Below are 14,996 nucleotides of genomic sequence, written 5' to 3'. Positions count from 1 at the left end.
GAGGGCGCTGATTCTGTGGGGTTGGCTGCACAGACACTTGTGGGACTTTGCAGCTTGTGTCAAGCCTTTGGGTTTTGCTTGAGCTGCACCCAGTGCTGCGACTGGAGGTTTTCAAGAGAAGGGTAAATATGGCGCTGAGGGACATGGGTAGTGGGTGTGGTAGGAATGAGCTGGTGGTTTGGCTGGGTGAACTTAGTGGTCTTTTCCGACCTGAATGATTCTGTGATTCTGACTGTGACGATGTGTTTGCGTCGGGAAAGGTTTGCTTTGGAGGCAGCATTTTGCTCCGCACTCACCTCTCCTCTTTCATGATCTCAGAGCCCACCTTGCAGGTGGACACGGCCACTGCCAACCTCACGGTGCAGGAGAAGGAGTCCTTCCAGCTGGACTGCAGCATCCTGTCCCGCTCCAGCCCCGAGTCTCACTTCGCAGTGATGTGGTACAACCTGCGAGCCAAAGAGGCGGGCAGCCAAGCCGAGGAGGAAGAGAAGGAGGAAGACGAGGAGAGGGAGGTGGTGCTGAGCGTGGGCCTTGATGCCATCTTTAGCCCTGGGACGGGTCGCTGGCAGGACCGCCTGTGCTTCCAGCGGCTCTCGTCAGTGCTCTTCCGCCTGACGGTGCTGCAGGCCAGCGGTGCTGACACGGGCAACTACTCGTGCCGTGTGGAGGAGTGGCTGGCAGACCCCAATGGAGCGTGGTACCGGCTGGCTGAGGAGGAGTCAGGCACAGTTGCTGTTCACGTGCAGGATACAGGTGAGAAGAGCCCACGTCTCTGAGCATCCCACACGTTCTCTAGGGAGTTCTGTAGCGCTCAGGAAACTCTCAGCAGGAGATAAACCTGAAACACGGCCTGTAATGCATTGTTTCTGCTGCTCCGTTTTCCAGTGTGGATGTTTTTCTCATAGCACAATCTCCCGAGTTGATACAGTGTTGGGTTTTATGTTTCTGAAAGTTTGTAGGCCCTTGTGTTGCAACGAAGGTGTAAAAATGTGATGTCCTTCATCTTTTCAGGTTCCACCCTGCAGTCCGTGATCTGCTCCAATGACGCCCTCTTCTACTTCGTCTTCTTCTACCCCTTCCCAATCTTTGGCATCTTGATCATCACCATCCTCCTGGTGCGGTTCAAGAGCCGGAACTCCAGCAAGAATTCAGAGGGCAAGAACGGGGTTCCCCTGCTGTGGATCAAAGAGCCACACCTCAACTACTCACCCACTTGCCTAGAGCCACCGGTGCTCAGCATCCACCCAGGAACCATAGACTAAAGGGGCAGAGACTCCCAAGGGGACATGCAGAGAGAGAGAGAAACAGAGGCACGCCAGGAGCCCTGAGGAACAGAATGGTTCTTGTTGTTCCTGTCTCAGTAGTTTCAGCGTCTGTGCTCCGATGTGGCGGCTGAGCTCCATGGAGCGCACAGCCGGTGTGGATGGGAAGGTCCAAGGCTTCTTCCAGCACCCAGCCACCAAGACGAAGGTCTGTGCATTTGCTGTACATAGCAGATATTCCTCTTGTTAATTTTTGATCCCATCAGTTGTTGTCCTTTGGGACGTTACTTTTTTGTCGTCGTTTCTGTTCAGTCTCCCAAAGAACTGTAGGCTTCCCCCTCTCTCTGCAGAGCAAGGAGTTCCCAGGGCACTTTTGGTCCTGGGAGAATGTCTTCGGAGATACGTATGTCTGTTTACCAAAACAGTCTACTTTGTTTTTCTTCCTGATACTCCGTGCCATGGTGAAGAAGGTATTTTCCCAAGGTGTGCTGAGCCAGCTACTCCCTCTTCAACAGCAGACAAAGCCAGGACCACATCCTTATGGGGAAGTTGGAGTATTGGGAAGTCCATCTCAAAACTGGCCGTAGCCTCAGCATCTTCGTGCCTCCACATTACTGTTCTCTCTGGAGGAGGCAGTTCACTTTTTGAGAGCATTTCCTGGTCTTGGAGAACCTGAATGCTCAGTGCACTCGCAATCAGGACAAAAGCAATTTCATTTTTCTCCAGGAACTGAATGAAGGGATGGAAGGAAGATACCTGAAAGCTCTGACTTAGTTGGTTGTCAGGAGGGTCCTCTTACAGTCCAGCATACCAGAGATAGGCTCCGTGTCTCCACACTGCCACCTCTGACAAGGCAGCCCCTCTCTGCGCCCCACTTGCCTGGATATGGGTGGCTGGATCCAGTCTCTGAAGGCTTCAACTTGACCAAAGTAATGACTAAAGAAAGGAGGAAAGAGAAAGCACTAGAGGTTGGATTCCCAGTCCCTGGGCAGCGCAGTCAAGGAGCCCAGTTGCAGCCACACATCAAGGACATGCAGCTAGCTCATCTCACCAGGGTTTCCAGCACCTTGCACTATTTCCGAGTGCAAGCTTGGACTGGATAAGGAACCTGCAGCACATCTACACCCTGGGGGCTCCCACATCCCTCAGGGTTGAGAGAAATCTCCCATATGTGTGTCTGCATATTCCATCTCCAGGGCTTTAGGAGGAGAAACCGTTTCACCATGAGCCCTCTCTCCTGGCAAAGTCATCTGCTTTTGTTGTGCACAACCGCTCTGACAGGAAATGCTGTTCTTTCTGTGAAAGATATGGCTCTCACAAAGCAAACCAGGGCTCCCTCCACATGGGGCACCTACGCTCAAGTACCCCGTAGTGCTGAGTACCCCTGCTGTGTCCTGTGGAGGAAACCGCCTCCTCCCCGATACACCCCTAAGCATTTTGTCTGGCGGAAGAAAATGTTTGCCAAAAATGGCCTTTTGTTGTCTTCCTTGATGTCTTCCTGGCAAATCCAGCCATTTCTTTTTTGCAGCATAGCTGAAGCCAACTGGGGCAGATGGGTGCAGCCACAAGACCCCCTGCCTTGTCTGGAAGAGGTGCCATGCCTACAACTGCCATCCTCTTCAGGAGGGTTGGACAGTTCTGTGAGAAGAGAAGGGAACCTCGGCAGATGCTCTGTAGCACTCATGGGTTTATCTCTGATGCCTTGATACTTTGGAGGTGGTGAAGCTTCGGGTGGGAGATCTGCACAGCACATTCTCTAGAAGACGAGATAGAAGAGGAACTTGTGTCTTCCCATGTGTATGTGGACGATCCCATTCCAGCAATGGGAGAGCCCACCAGACCTTTGATGTCAGCCACCTCTACTCCTCCACCAGAATGGCATTTGGTTCTTCTGCTGAGAAGCCCAAATTTCACTCATCCCTCTGCAAAGTCTCTCTCCTTGAGACATAATTGCTTACTAGCCCCATATGCATAAATATGCGTAATATCACAGTCCTATATATAAATGTGCGTGTGTATATATATATATATATATATATACATATACCCATATATATATATATATATATATACACGTACCCACGCACTTGTCTTCCCTTTCTGAATAAGAAGTCTGCAAAGAGAGGAGTGGGATGAAAAGTGAATGGAACTGAAGAACCATGACATGAACAACAGCAGCTGCAGCCAGTGCGTACTGTTTCATAAATGTAGTATCTCTTGTACATACTGCTTCAGGGCAGGAACTGCAATTCATTTCAGCTTTAAAGGAGAAAGTCAGCAGGAGCTCTTCTTCCACGGAGAGCATGTGCTGCATCTGAACCAAGCTCCTCCCAGCCTGCTGTCCCAGCAGCACTGCCTGGACCAGGGCCCTGGTGGAGGGCTTTCCCATGGCTAAAACTGGTCCCTCCCCAGCCCAGCAGTTCTTGCACAGAGCCCAGGCTTTGCCAGGAAGCGATGTCTGCGGTGGTCCCAGAAGGTACCTTGCCAGTGATGTTTCTTCATTGTTCTGGCAGTGCGTTGCCCAGTCTCAAATGTCTCTGTTTTTATAAGGCAAACTCTAACGAGTTTCACCGTGAAGCTTTTCAGACCACTCTCTCCGCTGTAACTTTCTGTTATGAACCCGAGATGAAAGAGAGATAGCCTATCCATGCATGATGTTGGAAAAATGTTTGGGATTTTTTTTTTTAAAGAACAAAACAAACTTTGTACTATGTTGCACTAAAACATGTTTTATACAACACACCTGAGAACTGTAGTAAACCGTGTTGAAATTGTGATTCATACTGCTGTTGGTGTTTGTCTGATCTGGGTTTTCATTGCGCTTTTATGCACAGTCTCTGCATAATAGGTGCTGAATTCCAGAGCCAGCACCCCCTCTTGGCAGTCTGTCCCTCCAACCCTGTTCCCCAGAGTGCCAGCTCCTTCCTCCCCAGCAGTCCTCCACTCATCCAGGTGGAGCCTGTGGGCACCGTGCCCCCTCTGGCTCTCCCAGCATAGTCCCCCTTCCCATCCCTTCGTTCATCCCATGATGGAAAATAACATTTAACAGAGGCATTCCAGGGCGATGTATTGAATGGGACATGCTGTTTTTGAAATTGCTCTTGAAATAATAACTATTTTGCTGTGTAACAGTCTGGATTTGAAGAAACATTTTTAATAGAGTAATCCACAGTAAATGGTAATGAGATAACCACTAACACAAATATTCATTGCTGTAAGCAGACAAGCGTGATTGAGTACTGAATAGAAGCTACTGAAGGTGATGTAAAGTGCAACCTCCTGATGATCTCTGTACACCCACCCTTATCTTCCATACAGGTGTGGTCAGTAGGGGCTTACATCCCTTGTTAACTGAAGCATGGAGTGTGATAACGTTCCGACACATAGAGCAAAAGTGCCATGAAGCTGCACAATGCTTGAGATGCAGCAGCCACGTTTTTTGTTTCTACTGTCGTACGGAACAAAAAAATACAAAAGAATGCAATCTGCTATAGTAATCACAGAAGAAAGCTTTCTTGTTCCTGAGGCAACTGGCTGTTTACTCCCTCCCCTAGCAGGCTGTCTAGGGCTATATCTGCTGTAATTGCTGCACAGAGGAGGAGAGCTTTTAGAGCTGGTGACAGTTTTCATTGACAGTACAGTACAAGAATTGAGCTTGTATTAGCCACTGCTGATTTACTGCAAGGCATCTCTGCCAGCACGGTAGTCAGGCATGAGAATCCCTGACCCCCTCTGGCATGCTTAGGGTGGCAGGATCCTGTTTTGGGGCAGCTTGTGTGGGTTTTGCTGCCTGTCCCGCTGCTCCTGGAGCGTTGCTGGCAGTGCTACAGTGGGTGCTTCTCCTCCACCTGAGTCTCAGCCACTGTGCAGAGGAGGAGGGAAGTCTCAGCTCAGCTGCTTGCAGGTTGGGTACGCTGCTGCATGCTTCCATCAAAGCACCACCGAGCCCGCAAATGTCCTTCCTGCTGAAGCAAACACACTGACTGAAAACGCAGGCCTCTCCCTGGCCTACCCTCGAGTACATTAAGCCTGGGAAATGTGGTACAGCTCCTTGGCCACCTGCTCCAGACGCTCCCTGTACTCCAGGTCAGCGTAGAGGGAGGTGGCGATGCTGCGGAAGCCGTGCATGGCTCCCCACCAGCAAGCTGCGATGGCAGCAGTGGAGTCACTGTCTCCCTCATGGAAGAAAGCACGGTGAGCCAGCTCCGTCCAGGAGTCCCCCGCACCCAGCAGCGCATCGTAGGCAATCATGGGGGCATCGTGCCCACTGCTGCCGCCCCAGCCACTGTAGCTGAGAGAGGTGTAAAAAGAGTCCCTCTCTTCAACGCCATACTTGGAGGGGAAGGTGGGTGGTGAGACGCCGTCCAAGATGCCTCTCTCTTTCAGGTATGCTTTCCATTGCTCTTCAAAGTAAGACCTAGAATCACAGAATCATTACCGTTGGAAAAGACCACTAAGATCACCCAGTTCAACCACCAGCCCTTCCCTACTGTGCCCACTAGCCATGTCCCTCAGTGCCTCATCCACACGGTTCTTCAACACCTCCAGGGATGGTGACTCCACCACCTCCCTGGGCAGCCTGTGCCACTGCCTCATCGCTCCTTCTGTGAAGAAACGTTTCCTAATTTCCAACCTGAACCTAGGGTAATAGGAGTCCTGCCTATTAGTCCAGCCTGGCTATTAGTCCAGCCTGGCTGCCTGAAAACATGCCACTAACAGAGCCCGAAGCGGCAGCTCAGCATCGTGACAGGCATCCCCTATTGTTGGAAGGGACAGGATTTACAGTAAGAGGCACTGAGATTTCCCCTCTCTCCTGCCACATGGGAGAAGGCAGCCCAGCACCTGCGCTGTCACCTCAAAGGATTCAAAGGCTCAGACTGAGAGCTGAGTCACCCGTAAGAGTCAGAGTCCCTCTGTGCAGAGCCACGCTGGGTGCACGTCCCCATTTGGTTACCACTTTCAGACTGAGCTCAGCCCCATGCCTTGCCCCAGCCCTACTTCTCATCTTTCAACAGCTCACAGCTGAGATGAAAAGCCTGGCTGCCTCATACCAGCTCCAAAAAACACTGTGTGACCCTAAACCTGCCATTTGTAGTTGCATGTATTTCTCCCTTGAGACACTCTAAGCCCACTGGATCTCACGGCAGGTATGTGCTGCTCTAAGAGTCCACCATAACGTGACTCCTCAAGCTTAGGCACTCGCCCACAGCTCACCAGTGCTTCATGTTCTCCTCCACAAAGGAGCCAGCGCTGTGCACGTAGGCCTTGGCGCTCGGCAGCACCTCCAGCAGCCGCTTCCCCCAGCCCAGGGGCGGCACGCCATTCACCGCAAGCGCCGTGAAGAGCGCAGAGGCCAGAGAGCCCAGGTAGCCGGTGGGGTGGTGGTGGGTCATCCGGCCGCTCTCAATGCTGACTTTCACCAGCGTGTCCAGCTCGGCAGCGCGGTGGAAACGCAGCCCGATGCACATGGAGCGCATGGCGGCCCCGCAGCCACCTCCCCTGGGGCTGAAGGGGGCCTTCCAGGTCTCTGGTCTCCCCGGGTCCAGCTTCAGCGCGTTGTCCATACACGTTTCACCTAGGCAAGGAGAAAGAGCTGCTGCTGGTAACGTGTCCCTTCATGCTGGAGGACGGTGTTCCCGGTGCTGCGTGCAGGGGGGGTCTCCCAGGGACTATTGGTGTAATGGATTCGAGCTTCCCTGAGGAAACAGCTGCCTGAAATTTCCAACGCACCCTGGGAATTCATTCCCAGGGAGAGTCAATCGTTCTGGTCTGTGAAAATAATAGTTTCAGGGGAAACTATCCCCTGCTGATTTATGTGTGTAACTGATACTGTTCATATTTGCATTTAATGTTTCTTGATAGCACCTATAAAGCACACACACTGTATGTGCGAGGTATCTTAGGCACACGTGGATCTAGACATCTAGACAGGCGTAAACTGAAAGGAGATTTGGAGGACCATCAGATCACAGCAATCCCAACCCACTGTAAGAATGAGTACCTCTCCTTTTTCCAAGATGTTCAACTCTTCCACAGGACCCGCTAATGGTGGAGAGCCACCAGGCTCCCCAGGAATCCTTCCCACCGCCTCACCGCTAGGAGACATTCTCTGCAACAAACGCAGAGCTCCCTCACCGCCGTTTTGTTTTGTCAGAAGGAGATAAATTTAGTACTTGCCTCGTCGCAACGAGATTGTGCGTATCTGGCTCTGCCATATTTCTCCTAAATCAGCTGATGATCAACGTCAGACCCAAAGTCTGCTCTCTCAGCAGAGCCACTGGCAGCTAACTGTGGGGAGGCTGCGAAAGATGCAGCGAGTGCAGCGCTTCCCCAGCTGCACTGCCCAGCAGGCAGAGGAGTCTGCGTGGGTCAGAGCTCAGATGCAAAGGGCCACATGTACCATACCGCCCTGAACTGCTTGAGTCTCCGCATGCCTTCAGACTTCTCTAACATCCAGAGCCACAGTTTTGTTATGCAAAGTATTTCACAGAATCGTAGGGGTTGGAAGAGACCTCTGGAGATCATCAAGGCCCAGCTGCCAGTTAACAGTTTTCTTGAATTCCCTTCTGATTTTTAAGTTACAGAAGTGGTGACTCTCCATTTTCCAGGCTATTCAAGCCTTCGTCCCTGCTCCTCAGCTCTCTCCTGCTCCAGGCAGACGCCCTGGCCCAACCCCAGCCCAGCTTTGCCTCCCCTCAGGTGGGAAGTCACACACCGACTCCTCTCTGACCCCCACATCCCTTTCCTACTTCTGCTATTCGCAATAACTCCTTCCCATGCTGCAGCTTTGGTAGCGCTAGTTAGCCTGACACATATATATGTAAAGCCACCCGTGCAAACACATCCAAATTTCAGCCACTTTCCTTGGCTTTGGCCATGAAACAAGTTGGGAGTGCTAAGCATTCAGCTCATGTCCCAAGAAGGGCAAATGGGTTTCAAACATCACATTATTTTTGATTCTCTGTTGCTTTGCCTTTTTTTAACCTAGTTTTCTCTCTGGATGATTCTGAAATACTTCTCCTCCAGCAGAGAAGAAAGTCAAGGGCAGATTTCAAGTAGCTTCATTTAACTCTTGTAGTATGTTAGACACAACAGCAAAGCTGGATTTGGAAGGTGGGGGTTCTCCCACCATTTTGTTCCTGGTGCTAACTCAGAAAGCCAAGCTAAGTGGGAGAGAGTACCAAGGAAGAAGCTTGCTCAAGAAACTCCACGTTGCCGAGGCAATTCTGCTGTCTCTGGTGCAGTTTGTCCTCCGTGGCCTGGGGCCTCACTAATCACAGCAAGATACTGCACTACATACTCTGCAGAACTGTTTGCTTCTTTGCTTGCACACATAAGCTTATATGGAAGTCTTTTTTACAGCTCCCTTGTAACCAAAATACGTCCAAATCCAGGCACAGTTTTAGGAATGCCTACCAGCCATGTGCTAGCAATAATGGCTGGCTGCTGTCGGGAATAAGGTCACATGGATTATTTTACAGCCCTGATCTGAGTGTAGCATCCTTCTTTTCCGACAGAGTTGCTACATTATAGGTGTATTAGATCAGTGTGGGATGCAGCTCTCTGTGCTCGTTTGCTCTGAATGGTTGTCTCAAACTGAAAATGCAGCTCCACCCTGCTGCTTTCAAACTGTTCACCCAGCCAGTCTGTCAGCTGAAATTAACTTTGAGAATGGGAACAGCCTATGCATAAGAAAAAAAACAGGTTGCTGATCAGCACAGCCTACGCTGTCAGGTTACTTTCATTGTCATGAATTCCCCACAGCGTGACCCAGGCACAAACTGGTGCTGCAATTTCACCAGCCTCAGCCAGTGCGTGACTGCACACCGGCCTGCATGGTGCATGCAACACACTCTGCCCAGTAGATGAGCGCTGCTGCTTTTGCTAGGCCACCCAAGCCCAGGCTCTGCCCAGGTGTTCTTGATGTATCCTTCAAGGATGGGTTGGATGGGGCCCTGGGCACCTGATCCAATGGATGATAACCCTGCCCATGGCAGAGGGTTGGAGAGGCATGAACTTTAAGGTCTCTTCCAACCCAAACCATTCTGTGACTCTGTGACTCTTCTTGCAGGTGATTTACAGAATGAAAACCACTGGGCCACACTTCTTAACCAGCAGGAAGCAGTGGGCATGGTGTTTGATAATGACTGGGCTCTGGCAGGACTGATCTTCCTGAACAGTCACCAAGGTTGCTCCTGTGATGTCTCGAAGTAGGCATGCGTTCAAGCCTCTAAATATGCTTTCTATGAAATGGATTAGTTCAGTGCTGGCTGCTATGCATCAAAATTGCTGAGAGTGATAGCAGTATAATTCCCAACTTCGTTTCGATTAACTAAAAATTGAAGCATTTTTCAAATCTAACTATACTGAGTTTATACACCTATGGCCCCAGAAGATCCTACCAGACAAAACCATGTGCTTTTAAAAAGCTGTGCCAATCATCCTGTGTGCGCTTGGGTAGAGAGACCTCTTGGCAGGGAGAGAGGGCAAAGGAACCAGGGCAGCTTAAAATCAAAATCTGCCCAACAAAAGGAAAACACACTCTGCAATCAAAGAATCACAGAATTGTGTTGGAACTGCAAGGGAAACATTTTGTCGGACATGTTTGGGCAGGCTGAGAGCAGGCAACAGATCGGTGCTTGAGAAGAAGTGAGATTGTTCCTTCATTGGCTGCAATGAAAGGAAAATGAGGAAGATGACAAGGCTCTGGCTCTAAAGACCAGTTGTTTTGCAATAACAGACAGACATCTGCTTGCACAACCTACATATTACTTTAGGACATTACTGCTAATAGCCTGCAAATGAAAAGAAACATGTAGAACAAAGCAGTATACAACAGCTAGGGCTCCTGAGATTTAGGAAGCACTATGAAGTATTGTGCTTTTAAACAGTTAAAATGTTAGGACATTGGAAAACTGATGATGGGAAACTAAGCTGAAATCATGCACTTGGGCCTTTTAAAAACCAGATTTTGGAGGAACTGCTGGAGGTGTCTCTGAAACTAGAAACTTTGGAAACCTACCAAATTCTGGTTAGGAATTCCTTTCACTAACAATGAGAACCAAAAAGTGACCCAAGGAGGGGGCTGTTCCAAGGAAAGAAGAAATGCAAGCAAAAAGCAGTGTGTGAAGAAAGCTGGACTGAGAATGTTTCCATGTACAACTAGATGGTATTTCTGGCACAGGCTTTCTCCATCTATTTAGACTCTTACATGAGCACAGAGAGCAACAGTTGTTAAGGATTTGTTAGTACATAGAACAAAGGTGGTTTAAAACAACCACGTAGACATAGGTAGAGGACTTAGAGGCAGAATGAAAGGCAACAGCTCTGAAGCAGAAAGTTTACTGGAGAGCTATGCAGGCCGTGTAATTATATCATGAAAAAAATATATATATGATTGGGGCTGTGGCACATCACAAAAAGCCATAAAGGATGTAGAGATTAACTTGCCATTGAATTAAGACAGTAGAGATAATGTCCACACTAGAGATAGATGACCTTTGTCTCCCAGACCCAATGTTCTGGTTGTTTGAGGGACTCTGCTGTGACTGATGACTAATAAAGCTGTGGGAATCCCTTTATTATCGTAGGTTTTGGTTTTCAGATCTGGATTCCCTTGTGTAGGTGAGCAATGTGACTTTCCCACACCATTCTGGGGGAATCTCCTCTCTATTGGGTGAAAATTGCAGCAGCAAGTTTCCATTTTCAACCTTAAAAGCTGCAATTCCCCAGTGAGTATTGGTCCAGAAGAGCATCATCTCAGGTTATGCTCTCAGTTATAATTTATTCTGAACTGCCATAAGAAGTTACTGACAGACAGGCAAGTTCTATCATTAGGACTTACTGTTCCATCATGGAGACCTTGGCCTGCAGGCAGCTTTTCAGGATAAAAACGAGGCATTCCCTTTAGTAGTATGTTAGTGAGCATTAACAGGTTGGTGTTAGATTTCAGCTTTCAGAGGCCAAGACCTGCCCAACTCCTTCCCTGCAGTTGCAGCAGGAGCACTCCTGAATGCTGTTGCAAGAGCATTTTCAATAGACCTCAATTTTTTCCACATTCGTTTCCTTCCACTCCCAAATTTTTTATGTCAGCGTCTATAAACACAGTTCCCACTAAGTTGCACATCTTTGTTTAGCCAGCTAACCTGGCCTTTCCTTGTCACTCCAATTAGTCAACACAGATAATTTATTTTGAAATTCATTTCCATATCAGGTCGTGAGCGTGCTGTAGTGCAGTTACCCACCTAAGGACTTCTATCAACCTTAGCTATTAACTACTAACATTTCAGTTTTAGACTCTTCTTCTTTTCAGCTCAGATTCTAGTCACCAAGCAGAGGCAGCAGAGGCAGAAGTAGCTTCCAGTTGTCTCGCTGCCAGCTGCGGTTGCTCCATCTTGGCAGACCCCACCAGCTAGGGGACCTACAAGATGTTCCTTTGCCAAAACAGCAGTGATTCTGTTGAAATTTTAACCTGCTGATGGCTGCTATCCTGGCAAGCATCATTACCCCCTCTTAAATATTTTATTTGTTAAGCTACTCTGACAACAGAGATTATCCATCTTACAGAATGCTGGCATTTGCATCCTTTACGGGAGGGTTGGGGGGTGGCCGTGGAAAGGTATGCGGAGTAAATTCGTGCTTAAATTTCTTATCTGGCTTACCATGGAAATGCACAGCTCTGTCACATTATGCTCAGTGACCCTAGAAGAATAATGCAAGGTATTTTCCCAGGAAAACATCCTTAATGTCAAGCCAGAACATTCATGATACATTTTGGCCTTTTCAAATAGGCACTTCTGCAACCTATTTCTTTTCACTGAATAAATTCTGAATTACACTGAAGCATTTGAGCATTTCCTAGATGGGTTGTGCTGCCTGAAGTAGCCAAAACTAACTCAGTCTCGATTGCTTGTTTTCAATTCAAGCATCCAGATTAGGCTGGGCCATCTGCACCGAAAAAGACAGGGCCACAAGGAAGGATTGGTCAGCAGGCCAGGGTGAGCCAGGAATGACAGGAACACACTGCATTCAGCTTGGCCACTGCAGCCTGTCAACTTATCCTTCCCCACGCTGCCGCACCCTGCACATCCCTGCTGCTTGTGGGTCAAACTTTGAACATTGTATTTAGGCACAGAAAGAGAACCTGGAGCTACAGGACTCAGAAAGGGTAATTGTGACCTGACTGTCCAGCTGTAGAAAGTGGACATGTGAAGCTAGCCAAAAGTGGACTTTAGGCTTAATCCAAGCAAGGATTTCTGTGCTTTTAAATATATTTTATGTGCAATTTATAGCATTTGTTACCAGAAATTCTATATTCATTCTCTGTTTACATGTGTCGCCTTAAGATGGCTCTTTCTCCATGGCTGAAATTGTGCTTTTCCTTCAAGAATGTAGAAAAACATACATTTCCAATGTACAACCCAGCATTCCTCCCCAGAGCTCAAGACCGGGTCTAAAATACTTGTAAGAACGTCTTGTAAACGTGGGCAAAATGTTATCTTTTCTCATGTAGTTCTGAGAAGCCTAAACTAGTTTAGCCTGCCTTTTTCTATTCCCTCAATTCATCTTGAATGTGGTACTGAGTGTAGAAAACTTTTGAGTGTGCGTGAAAAACAACCAATACAATCAATGGGCAAAAGCAGAGCCTTAAGGTGAGAAGCCTTGGCTCCAAGCTGCAGGAAAATGAGAGATGTTAGCCACCAGGAGAGAGGGAGCAGAGGGCAGTCCTGCCAAGGTAACACAGTGCAGAGGTAACCTGGAGCTCTGCCGTCCATGTCATTCATGCATTCCTTGTAGTTCTTTGCAATCAGGGAATAGAGATGCGTTAAATCTGGATTCTTCCCAGCAGCTACCAAGGCTTCAGCCGTGGCCAGGTGCATCACTGTGTCGTCACTGACTCTCCAGCCTTTGATGCTGAAGTTGCCAAGACCTCCCATGGCTGCCAGCTCACTGTGGATGGCTGGGCCACTGTTCAGGAACTCCCATTTCGCATTATAATAGCCCAGAGTGTCCCCAAGTGCGCTCAGCACCATTGACGCCACATAGTTTTCCATTGCCTTAGGACACAGTTTTTGCCCCAGGACTGCTTCAGAGTAGAAGGCACTATAAAGAAAAGGAAAACAAAAAAAAAGAAAGGAAGATATTAAAAAAAAACCCTTTCTAAATTTAGTACAATTACTGAACAGCTAACATTCAGCTGCCTGGACACCTGACCCAGCACCTAAGGGAGTATATGCCTACAAAGCACACCCTTCACTGTGAATTTTGGCAGGCACGTGCATTTGCAGGCATTTGTTGGCAAGTCCATGTGGGGCCAGCAGGGAGGGGGTTTTCCTGCTCTGCTCGGCCCTTGCAGTGCCCCATCTGGAGTACTGAGTCCACACCGGGAGCTCCCAGTACAGGAATTACGTGAATCTGTTGGAGTGGGTCCAGAGGAAGCAACAAGGATGCTCAGAGGGCTTGAGCACCTCTCCTATGAAGAAAGGCTGGGGGAGCTGGGCTCGTTTAGCATGGAGAAAAGGCTCCACAGAGACTTTATTGCAGCCTTCCAGTACTTGAAAGGAACTAAAAAGCAGGAAGGAGACAGACTTTTTACATGGTATGATAGTGACAGGACAAGGAGAACTGCCTTTAAACTAAAAGAAAGATTTAGGTTAGATGTTAGGAAGAAATTCTTTACTCAGAGGCCCTGGCACAGCTGCCCAGAGGAGCTGTGAATGTCCCATCCCTGGAGGTATTCAAGGCCGGGTTGGATGGGGCCATGGGCAGCCTGAGCTAGTGGGGGACAGCCCTGCCCATGGCAGGGATTGGGGCTGGGTGGGTTTTAATGTCCCCTCCAACCAAAGGCATTCTATGATTCTACGAGCATGCAAATAATAAATGCACTCCTTTCAACCTTTTTGCCAAAGGTAGTTCGCAGGAGATCAGGACAGGCTCCCAGTGACTTTCATTCTGTGAGGATAACTTGAGAATGAGCCCCACATTTATGCATGCAGAGTGAGTCTGTCTGCCCTCCAGTGACATGGGGCAGGGCCTGGTAAAATGGAAAGAGAGTGGCTCTGACCAACACTTGGCCCGTACCCAGAGGCTGGCTATGAAAAGTGTGTTGATACTGCCAGTCAGGCACCTGAATGAGTATTGTAAACATTTCCCCTCCAGCCAAAACACTTTATGCCTGCTGCTTTTTACTGATGTCCTCAATACAGCTAAAGCGCCCATTAGCCTCCCTTTGCCACGTGACTCAGGAAAAATTCAGAAAGAAAAACCACAGGAGCAGCAAACATCTGAATTATTAATTGCCACTGTGAAGTTACGCGTGTGACTTGACGGGGAAGAGCCGGCTGCTTCCTGCCGACCGGCTTTGCTGCTGCCCATCACTGCTACTTACAAGGCCAGGATGGCGACCACGGGATGCTGGTACCTTGCACGGCCTCGCCCAACCATCTGGCAGGCCTCTGGCTGATATCACCGGCCCCTTCTTCAGGCCGCTGCAGGTCTGCCAGCGGATGACAAGGCCTCGAGGAGGGAAGCGGCGGCGGCGGCGGCAGCGAGTTCGTGCGTCACTGTGCTGCGACAGCCCAGCCCAAAAAGGGGGAGGAGGGCGGGAGGTCTGTGCTGTCGGCACGGTGTTAATGCTCCCAGCCGTAGGAGATGCGGTAGGGCCGCGAACCCACAGCTGCCTTGTGCGGGAGAAATCACAGTGGCCATCACCTCAGAGCAGGGAGGAAGGCAGAG

The 14,996-nt window shown here is 49.2% G+C and overlaps 2 protein-coding genes across 4 annotated transcripts in view; one reads left to right on the top strand and one right to left on the bottom strand.

Moving 5' to 3' along the window:
* The window catches only part of IGSF3 (immunoglobulin superfamily member 3), a 50,860-nt gene extending 48,781 nt beyond the window's left edge, over positions 1–2,079 (top strand). Inside the window, exons 9-10 of the mRNA XM_065743259.1 lie at positions 319–753; positions 1,012–2,079. Of these exons, the coding sequence (XP_065599331.1) occupies positions 319–753; positions 1,012–1,262 (686 nt within the window). The 3' untranslated portion in view covers positions 1,263–2,079. The remainder of the gene's footprint in view (positions 1–318; positions 754–1,011) is intronic.
* A 2,659-nt stretch (positions 2,080–4,738) lies between these two features.
* ADPRH (ADP-ribosylarginine hydrolase) lies at positions 4,739–14,794 on the bottom strand. 3 transcript variants are annotated; one of them, XM_065741921.1, is made up of 4 exons: positions 14,650–14,794; positions 13,018–13,364; positions 6,477–6,837; positions 4,739–5,679 (listed from the first exon to the last, which is right to left on the bottom strand). In XM_065741921.1, the coding sequence occupies exons 1-4, from the start codon at positions 14,703–14,705 to the stop codon at positions 5,286–5,288; spliced, it is 1,158 nt and encodes a 385-aa protein (XP_065597993.1). In that variant the 5' UTR covers positions 14,706–14,794; the 3' UTR covers positions 4,739–5,285. The 3 variants fall into 3 exon arrangements, with proteins under 3 accessions (XP_065597993.1, XP_065597994.1, XP_065597995.1); XM_065741922.1 differs by having other exon boundaries at positions 14,683–14,794; XM_065741923.1 differs by lacking the exon at positions 13,018–13,364.
* Between the last annotated feature and the right edge of the window lie 202 nt (positions 14,795–14,996).

Source organism: Cyrtonyx montezumae, unplaced genomic scaffold (assembly GCF_038088225.1).
Source record: "Cyrtonyx montezumae isolate F1298 unplaced genomic scaffold, pur_monq_1.0 scaffold_3, whole genome shotgun sequence".
In the NCBI taxonomy this organism is placed as follows: domain Eukaryota; kingdom Metazoa; phylum Chordata; class Aves; order Galliformes; family Odontophoridae; genus Cyrtonyx; species Cyrtonyx montezumae.
The sequence above is the reverse complement of the archived record's forward strand: the minus strand, read 5'-3'. Positions and strand labels throughout refer to the sequence as shown.